The 9,891-nt window shown below is 44.5% G+C and overlaps 1 protein-coding gene across 3 annotated transcripts in view; it reads right to left on the bottom strand.

Moving 5' to 3' along the window:
• Positions 1-255: 255 nt before the first annotated feature.
• Positions 256-9,891, bottom strand: part of RAD23B (RAD23 homolog B, nucleotide excision repair protein) — a 65,780-nt gene continuing 56,144 nt past the window's right edge. For 2 of the 3 annotated variants that reach the window (XM_045020817.1, XM_045020818.1), the window contains exons 9-10: positions 9,385-9,573; positions 256-1,582 (exon numbers count right to left, since the gene is read on the bottom strand). In XM_045020817.1, the coding sequence (XP_044876752.1) occupies positions 1,469-1,582; positions 9,385-9,573 (303 nt within the window). In that variant the 3' untranslated portion in view covers positions 256-1,468. The remainder of the gene's footprint in view (positions 1,583-9,384; positions 9,574-9,891) is intronic. The other variant, XM_045020819.1, reaches the window with a different exon arrangement.

Here is a 9,891-nt window from a genome sequence, read left to right as displayed (position 1 = left end):
AAACACAGAGTTTAGACAGTTAAAATATAATTGCTTTATGGCCAAAAAGTGATGACTTATCTTCAACCATGTTCAGAAAGTGTTGTACAAGAGATTTTTGGAGAAAGTAAAATTAATTTTCCTCCTCAGCACTGCAGCAGAGTTAAAGTTGTCTCTACCAAGCCAAAATGTACTTAAGAAGGAAGCTCACTGAATTAGCCGCTCAGCACTCAAAATAACTGACAACGAGGCACCAAGAAATAAGACTCAGAACTCTACAATTGGAGCTTACTTTTAATAGAAGGAAAAGTAGGTGTGCATAATGTTTTGGGATGCAATAACTTGATTGTTCGCCTAATTCTCAGGTTCTGAATTCCCTCACACAGCAATTTATAGACACAATGTCCTTCCTGAAGAGAAGTTCCTGGAACATTACAATCCTTTCAAGAGCAATACAACGCCAATAGCTTTAGAGTGGTCCTACGTTGTCACAGAAGATGAAAAAAATAAAGCAAAGGTATTACAACATTAGATACCTGGTTTTGAAATACTTCCAGCTGTACTGGTGAAACAACTTTAATAAAACAGGAAGTACAGTGGAATCTGATTTGTTAATAAATAAATATTTCACTACAATGGAGAGAAGTGAAGTTTACATTTTTTTTTTGCTGACCAAAAAGTGCTCAATTCACAAAAAGGGATACATCAAAACCAAACATGCAACGGTTGTTTTTAAAACCTTTACTGCAACGTAACATTGAAGTAAACAGTAATTAGATAGCTATCATTTTTTCCCCAAAAAGAAAAGACGTAAACAGGAAAATAAGTTTGCCTGTATGTGTACAGCTTCTCAGATCATGTTAGAAGGGAGTCTAATTCAATGATCAACAAATTTTAACATAACAAAAATGAGTTTTCATTTGAAGGCATTTTTTCTTAAATCCAGCATTTAACATGAAATCATGGGCTTCTTGCACTAAATTTAATACATCTGAAGCAGCAAAATAACCCCCTATATTTTGGCATGTATGTTTACAGTTGCTCAATTCTTTTAGATTTCACAAAGCCATTATCCAGTGTTGCCATGAAATACAGATTGTAGATTCTAGGTAGCAAAAGCTATTTTCCAATACCAATGTTAAGTAAAAAGAAACATGAAGCAGGGCATTACACTAAGTTTCTGGAACTAGTACAGAAAAAGTGAAAACCTAGAAAAAAAGTTAACCTACAGTTTATAGAAGGAACTAAATACCTGCAGAAGCTGATTTTTGGTTGTATAGTATTTTACACTGTGTGATTTGCTGCGTCTGCCAATTTAAAGCAGACATGCTTTATTTATCCTTGCTTTGTTTCCTATGTTTTCTTCTCCCTCCCCCCATACCATACACCAAGTATTGTGGATATGAGCCCAAATACCCCCAAACAATCCAGTGAACAAAGTTAGTGTAATGCACTGGTGTGAAGCGTGAGATAAAAAAGTCTCTCCCTTTCAATCTTCATCAAAGTTCTGTTGTAGAAGAAAGTTGGCAGCCAAGTTTTCATTCTTCTCGCAAGCAAAATATGCTTGTATCACAAGTCCTTCAGGAAATCCTAATGCCTTTAACTAAAGAAGAGAGGTGCATTTAGAAACTAATACGTTTATTAAAACTCCTTGAATGTTTACTATATTAGGATTTCACCATTTAAGTCATTTGTTCAAATAAACGTTGTGACCACAGTTAGGCTTCTCTTCCCATCCCTTATTTACTAGAGATTTTGAATTGAATTGATTTCTTGTAGTAACCTCAAATTAAGTTCTCATTTAAAAAGTGGTTATGTCAGTTTGACTGAGTACATTAAGTCACATCACTATGCTTTCACTGCTGTAATAAGTTAAAAACAGGCACCAGGAAATAGCGGCTGAATGCTGCACTGCTGTAGCTAAAATTCATTCAACACAAAACATTTGAAATATGAATAGTATGATAGTTCAGTGCCTTTAGCAATAAGTATAGATAGTAGCAAAGAGGGTCTAGAATGCAAGGACACTGTGGAACCTGACTATAGCAAAAAGAGTGATTTTAACTGAGCGAGCGCAATTGCTGCTGTGAAGACTATTAACCTCTGACTACTTCATTAGGTTTGGATCGACAAGACTGCGTGCTGGATTTATCCACTTTACACTTCTGTTTAGGTCTTCATTTTAGCTAGCTATAAGTCAGTCAGGTTAAGGAATTTGTGTTTTCCGTCACAAGATTTTCTGCACATATTCTAAATTAATACCAGACCAGCACTTGGTCTGAGACACTGGGTGCTCTTAACCAGGGGAGGATATCAATCCCTAATTAAATCTAGAGACTTATCATAGTGTACCTCTATGGAGCACGTCAGCGGTAACACCACATAAGGCATTTGAGCTCTGGAGTGTGCTGAGCATCTGACAGGAGAAAAATGTTACACTCTTTATGAGGTTTTGAAGCTATTCTAGAGTTAATCCTTTGCTGCATAAAAATGAATTTAAAAATGCTTCAGCCACCATTCCAGAGGACATACTTCCATGCTGATGATGCCCATTTAAAAAATGTGTTAATTACATTTGTAACTCAACTCCTTGGAGGAAAATTGTATGTCTCCTGCTCCGTTTTACCCACATTCTGCTATATATTTCATGTTATAGCAGTCTCGAATGATGACCCAGCAAGTTGTTCATTTTAAGAACACTTTCACTGCAAATCTGACCAAATGCAAAGAAGATACCAATATGAAATTTCTAAAGAGAGCTACAGCACTCGACCCAAAATTTAAGAATCTGAAGTGTCTTCCAAAATCTGAGAGGGACGAGGCGTGGAGCAGATTTCAGAAGTCTTAAAAGAGCAACACTCCAATGCGGAAACTACAGAACCCAAACCACCAAAAAAGAAAATTAACCTTCTGCTGGTGGCATCTGACTCAGATGATAAAAATGAACATGCGCCGGTCCACGCTGCTTTGAATCGTTATCGAGCAGAACCCGTTAGCAGCATGGACACGTCCTCTGGAATAGAGGTTGAAGCATCAAGGGACATATGAATCTTTAGCGCACCTGCCATGTAAATATCTTGTGATGTTGGCTACAGCAGTGCCATGCAAACACCTGTTCTCACTTTCAAGTGACATTGTAAACAAGAAGCAGGTAGCATTATCTTCTGCAAACAAACAAACTTGTTTGAGCATTTGGCTGAACAAGGAATTGTAGGCTCTAAAGTTATACATTGTTTTATTTTTGAATGCAGGTTGTATTGTACATAATTCTATTATTGTACAATAATTATGTATTATTGGCCTATAAGGTAGATAGAAAGCTGGCTACATCGTTGGGCTCAACGGGTAGTGATCAATGGCTCCATGTCTAGCTGGCAGTCGGTATCAAGCGGTGTGCCCCAAGGGTCGGTCCTGGGACCGGTTTTGTTCAATATCTTCATTAACGATCTGGAGGATGGCGTGGACTGCACTCTAAGCAAGTTTGCAGATGACGCTAAACTGGGAGGAGTGGTAGATACGCTGGAGGGTAGGGATAAGATACAGAAGAACCTAGACAAATTAGGAGGATTAGGCCAAAAGAAATATGATGAGGTTGAACAAGGACAAGTGCAGAATCCTGCACTTAGGATGGAAGAATCCCATGCACTGCTACAGACTAGGGACTGGGTGGCTAGGCAGCAGTTCTACAGAAAAGGACCGAAGGGTTACAGTAGATGAGAAGCTGGGTATGAGTCAACAGTGTGCTCTTGTTGCCAACAAGGCTAACGGCATTTTGGTCTGTATAAGTAGGGGCATCACCAACAGATGGAGGGACGTGATCATTCCCCTCTATTCAGCATTGGTGAGGCCTCATCTGGAATACTGTGTCCAGTTTTGGGCCCCACACTACAAGAAGGATGTGGAAAAATTGGAGAGAGTCCAGCGGAGAGCAACAAAAATGATTAGGGGGCTGGAGCATATGACTTACGAGGAGAGGCTGAGGGAACTGGGATTGTTTAGTCTGCAGAAGAGAAGAGTGAGGGGGGATTTCAACTACCTGAAATAGGGATCCAAAGAGGATGGATCTAGACTGTTCTCAGTGGTACCAGATGACAGAACAAGGAGTAACGGCCTCAAGTTGCAGTGGGGGAGGTTTAGGTTTGAGATTAGGAAAAAAACTTTCACTAGGAGGGTGGTGAAGCACTGGAATGGGTTACCTAGGGAGGTGGTGGAATCTCCTTCCTTAGAGGTTTTTAAGGTCAGGCTTGACGAAGCCCTGGCTGGGATGATTTAGTTGGGGTTGGTCCTGCTTTGAGCAGGGGGTTGGACTAGATACCTCCTGAGGTCCCTTCCAACCCTGATATTCTATGATGATTTGTAAGTTCAACTTTCATGATAAAGGGATTGCACTACAATACTTGTAGTAGGTGAATTGAAAAATACTATTTCTTTTGTTTACAATGCAAATATTTGTAGTAAAAAATATAAAGCGAGCACTGTACACTTTGTATTCTGAGTTGTAATTGAAATCAATATATTTGAAAATGTAGAAAACATCAAAAAATATTTAAATAAATGGTATTCTATTAATTTTTTTTAATCGCTTGACAGGTCTAGGAATTATTCCTTTGCAACTATTTATAGAAAAAAACCTGTGTTTTAAAAGAACTGCATGGAAGCACCCCCTTGACATACAAATCCAGATTTAGATATTTAACTATTTCCTTAGTGCTGATAGGTAGAGGTAAAAATTATTGTGCATTTTACACTTTAATGCTCCAATCTAGTGACTACTGCAAAATTCCACAGCTACGCTTCTAATTAGCAAAATAATGCAACCGCAGTCTATTCTACAAATTTTAGTCTGAACTGTTCAAGTTTCATTTTGTTCCAAATTACTACATGTGTATGTGTTTCACCTTTACTGAGCAGCAAGTGGAATTTAATGCATTCACTGCATTACGTTTCCAGGCCTTGCAGATCTGCAAGTTTATTTAGATGTTTACTAGTATTTTTAGCAACCTACAGAGCAAAAATTCAAACAGTCAGCTAACTGGGTTAAGCAGTGACTTTCGTCTACTTCCTGTGAAAATTCAGAGCCAGTCTGAATACTTTAGGAATCAATTTTAAGGTACAAAAAAAGCACTCCCCCTGCACATTACCAAAGCACTATTATACTTCCAGCATTGGTATCTGAAGCTTTTGCAAAAAAGAATGGCTACTCACCTTCTTGTAACTGTTGTTCTTTGAGATGTGTTGCTCCTATCCGTTCCAATCAGGTGTGTGCACGCTGCGTACACAGTCATTGGAAAGTTTTTTCCCCTAACAGCATACGTCAGGTCGTCTGAGCCCCCTGGAGTGGTGCTGCTGTAATGCTCTACATATGACCCCCTCAGTTCCTTCTTGACGGCTACTCTGACAGGGGGAAGGCAGGTGGGTTTGGAATGGGTATGAGCAACACATCTCAGAGAACAGTTATGAGAAGGCGAGTAACCGTTCTTTCTTCAAGTGATTACTCATATCGATTCCAATTAGGTGACTCCCAAGCCTTACCTAGGCGGTGGGGTCCGAGTTATGGAATTGCTGACTGAAACACTGCTCTGCCAAATACTGCGTCATCTGTAGCTTGCTGGACGATGGCATAATCAGAGGTGAACATATGCACCGAGGACCAAGTCACTGTCCTGCGGATTTCTTGGATTGGGACTTGAGCCAGGAATGCCGACGATGAGGCCTGTGCCCTTGTAGAGTGTGCCGTAAGTGCTGGAGCTGGGATTTTGGCTAACTCATAGTACGTGCAGATGCCATGACTATGAATAGCTGGTTTGACTTTCTGAACGGCTTAGTGGAAGACCGTGTAAGGTGGGTCAACTCAGACACCCTTTGTGCTGAGGTAACGGCGATCAGAAAAGCTACCTTGTAGGATAGAGGAGGAAGCAAGTTGCCACCAGTTCAAACGAGGGCCCCATTAGATAGGAGACCACCAAGTTATGGTCCCACACAGGAACTGGCCATCTAATCTGCAGATGGAGGCATTCCAGGCCCTTGAGAAAACGTCCCCCTGTGGGGTTGGCAAATATGGAGTGTCCAGATACTCCTGGGTGGAAGGCTGAAATAGCAGCGAGGTGTACCTTAATGGACGACGTTGCCAGGCCTTGTTGTTTTAGGTGTAGGAGGTACTCTAGGATGAGTGGTATAGGCACCTGGATTGGAGGGGTGTGATGCTGGGCACACCAGCAGGTGAACCTTTTCCACTTATCTAGCTAAGTGGATGATTTCCTGCTGCCAAGTAGGACCTCTGTTACCGGTTCCAAGCATAGAAGTTCCATGGGGTTTAACCTTGAAGCTTCCAAGCTGTGAGATGGAGAGACCTGAGGTCTGGGTGGAGTAAGCGACTGTGATCTTGAGTGATTAGGTCAGGGTCGAGTGGCAACACAATCGGGGTGTCCACTGACAGTTCCAAGAGCGTGATGTATCAGCGTTGTCAAGGCCATGCCAGGGCCACCAGGATTACCTCCCCTCAAGGTCCCTGCGGACCTTGAGAAGTACCGTGTGCACCAGAGGGAATGGGGAAAAACCATACAACAGGCAGCCTCCCCTGGATAGAAGAAACACATCCGTGACCGAGCCCGGGCTGTGATTCTGGAAGGAGCAGAACATCGGGCACTTCCTGTTGCTGCAGGTGGAAAACTGGTTGACCTAGGGAAACCCCCACCTTTGGAAGATGGCGTGTATGACTTCCGGATGGACGGACCATTTGTGATTGTGGAACAATCTGCTGAGATGGACTGCCAGGTCGTTCTGAGCCCCTGGGAGATAGCCCACTCCGTTCACCTGGAAGCGTCCTATGCAGAACTCTCAGAGCCTGAGGGCTTCTCGATACGGGGGGGGGAAGGAATGGGTTCCACCCTGTGTGTTCATGTAAAACATGGCAGTGGTGTTGGTTCATCCTCACTGCCATGCACTGGCCTTGCGGCCAGGCGCAAAAAGTTTGGCATGCTAGGTGTACCGCCCTGAGGTCATTGATGTAGATATGAAGAGAGAGATCGTCCCGAGACCATAGGCCCTGCGTTTGTAGATCCCCCAAATGCGCACCCCAACCCAGAGCCGAACGTCCATTACTAGGGACAAGGAGGGCTGTGGATGGGGACTCCTTCGCACACCATCAAGCCACCACTGGAGGGACTCAAGTATGTGCTCTGGTACCATCACTACTAAGACCAGGTTGCCGTGTCCCAGGCGATAGGCCGACGCAAGCCACGCTTGCAGGGGTCTGAGCCTCAGCCTGGCACGCTGGACTACCTACGTGCAGGCTGTTATGTGGCCAAGGAGATGTAGGCAACCTCTTGCAGTAGTGGTTGGGAATTGCCTGAGGCCTTGAACAATGTTTGACATGGCTTGGAATTGTGTCTCCAGCAGAAATGCTCTTGCCTGCACCAAGTCCAGCACTGCTCCGATGAACTCTATTCTCTGGGTCAGAGACAAGGTTGACTTGTTCACATTGAGGAGGCCCAGTCTCTCGAAAGTGGATCTGATGAACCAGGCCTGAGATTCCACCTGCTCCCTAGTGTGCCTCCTGAGCAGCCACTCGAGGTAGGGGTATACCTGCACCTGTCTCTTGAGAAGGAAGGCTGCTACGACTGACATGCAGTTGGTGAAAACTCAGGGGGCTGGCAACAGACTGAATGGGAGGACCATGAACTGACAGTGTTTGTGGTTGACAACAAACCTTAGAAATCACCTGTGCATGGGGTGAATGGCTGTGTGAAAGTACGTCTCATGTTGAGGGCAGCATACCGGTCTCCTGAATCCAGGGAAGAGGTAATCATGCTCAGGGAGACAATATGGAACTTCAACTTCACCACGAATTTGTTGAGTCCTTGCAGGTCTAGAATGGGTCAGAGACCCGCCCCCCCTTTGCCTTGGGGATTAGGACTCTGAGCAGTGCTGGGATTCCAAGTGGTACCCCGTCCCTGGCGGCGCTGAGGGGTGGAGCATTGCAGGCTCTCTCGGGACAGTGTCGCACGCTGTGGCATTGGGGGCTTGGTGCGAAGGGCCTCTCATATCTATGATGTCTCTCGCAGCCTCAAATGCGTCTGGGGTGGAAGGCAGTTGTACCTCCTCCACCACCTGACACGGTGAGTCCAATTGCACCAGACTCAATGATCCCTCTTCCAGGACTGAATTTGATGGTGCTGGCTCCAAAGTTTTCGGCACTGGGGGCTCCTCCCTGGGACACACCCCACTGGCCGGTTCCGAGGGGTTGGGTCCCAAAGTCAGGGAACCACTCCTCCTTTGTCTCCGGTGCCACTTCTGACCCAGGTAATGGGACCAATGCCAAGTCATCTCTGACTGTTTCCACACTGGAGGGCGGCGGTGATGCGGGTCTCTTCTGTCCTTCCACAGTGCCATCTCCACCGCTGACAGGGCACTATGCACCGATGCACTCAGTGCCGGATCCTGCCGTGCCAAGGCTGGTTGCAGTCTAAATGCTGACTCCATGAGGGGCTGCTTCAGCCTAAAGTCCTGCTCCTCCTTTCTTGGGTGAAACCCTTTGCAAATCCTGCACTTATCCACCTGATATATTTCCCCGAGACACTTCAAGCAATTGTCATGGGGGTCGCCCGTTGGCATAGGCTTGTTGCAGGACTTGAAGGGTTTGAACCCCTGGGACAGAAGCATGCCCTGAGTCCCCAGCGAGAGCACGGTCGGGCTGAAGGAGAACCCCCTCACTTTCGACAGTGAACTATTAACACTACACTAACAACTAACTAAGGAAAACAAACACTAAGTAAACAGCTCTAGGGAAACGTACAAGCCTGCTGAGCAAGACACCACAGTTCCAACGACTGTCACTGGCAGTAAAGAAGGAACTGAGGAGGTGCCAGGTCAGCAGGGTCTATATAGAGTGCTATGGAGGCACCACTCCAGGGGACTCCACAGCCGACCCGATGGGTGCTGCTAGGGGAAAAACCTTTCCGACGACTGTGCACGTGGCATGTGCACACCTAATTGGAATCGATATGAGCTATCATTCAAAGGAACTCGTTTTATCCTCTTCCTGAATAGGACTCTATTCTTCTCATTCAGTTATGCATGTGCACAGTGGACCCATGGCCACTTCAAACTGTAGTGTTGTGATTGCAACTGCATGGCCTTTTAAGCTTGTCTTCTAAAAAGGCAGGTTCCAGAAGAGGTTGGGAAGCAATGGCCTTACAGCAAGGACATGATTTCCACCAGGCAAAGACTACAACAGCTTGTAAATCTTATACTGGAAAATTAAGATGATTCACAGCAGTAAGATATCAACTTCACATACAGCTTCAGTGCAGGTTTTCACCTGCACAATGCCTAATCTTGGGAGAGAAAAAAAAAAAAAGATAGCAAGAGCACGTAAAGTATTTTAAACCTAAAAAGGTGGCTTACCCTCTCTATAGCTTCTTTCTCCTGAGGTGTTACTTGAATGTAGTTCATCTGACCACTTCCAGCTTCTGCTACTCCTCCACTGCCACCACCGCCACCTCCTCCTTGACCACCAGACTCCTGAACTGGCTCATTTAACATCTGAATAAAATGCTCCTGATGTTGGCTGATTTGCTGTGGTGCATGGGAGAACAAAAGGAAGCAATACACTGAAATAAAGCATGTTCAGTCCTGCCAACCGGCAACTAAAAGTTTCTAGTTGCAGTGAACTTTGTGGTCTAGAGAAATATTACAGAAGCCTGGTTAATTTTGAGAATAATGCTTGGCAGGTTCTGACTGAGAAGAGACGCCATTATCGTTACCAGAGTCAAGTTGCAGCTACCTCCTTACTCCCTTACAAACTCTGCATCCCGTATAAAGGAAATAATCTGTCCTGCATTCTGTGCAGGAACTAAGGCTGTTTCTCCATTATTCTCACTGGCCAAAAAGACAGCTACTGAGGAAGCTTAA

The sequence above is a fragment of the Mauremys mutica genome, chromosome 6, assembly GCF_020497125.1.
Source record: "Mauremys mutica isolate MM-2020 ecotype Southern chromosome 6, ASM2049712v1, whole genome shotgun sequence".
Lineage (NCBI taxonomy): Eukaryota > Metazoa > Chordata > Testudines > Geoemydidae > Mauremys > Mauremys mutica.
The sequence above is the reverse complement of the archived record's forward strand: the minus strand, read 5'-3'. Positions and strand labels throughout refer to the sequence as shown.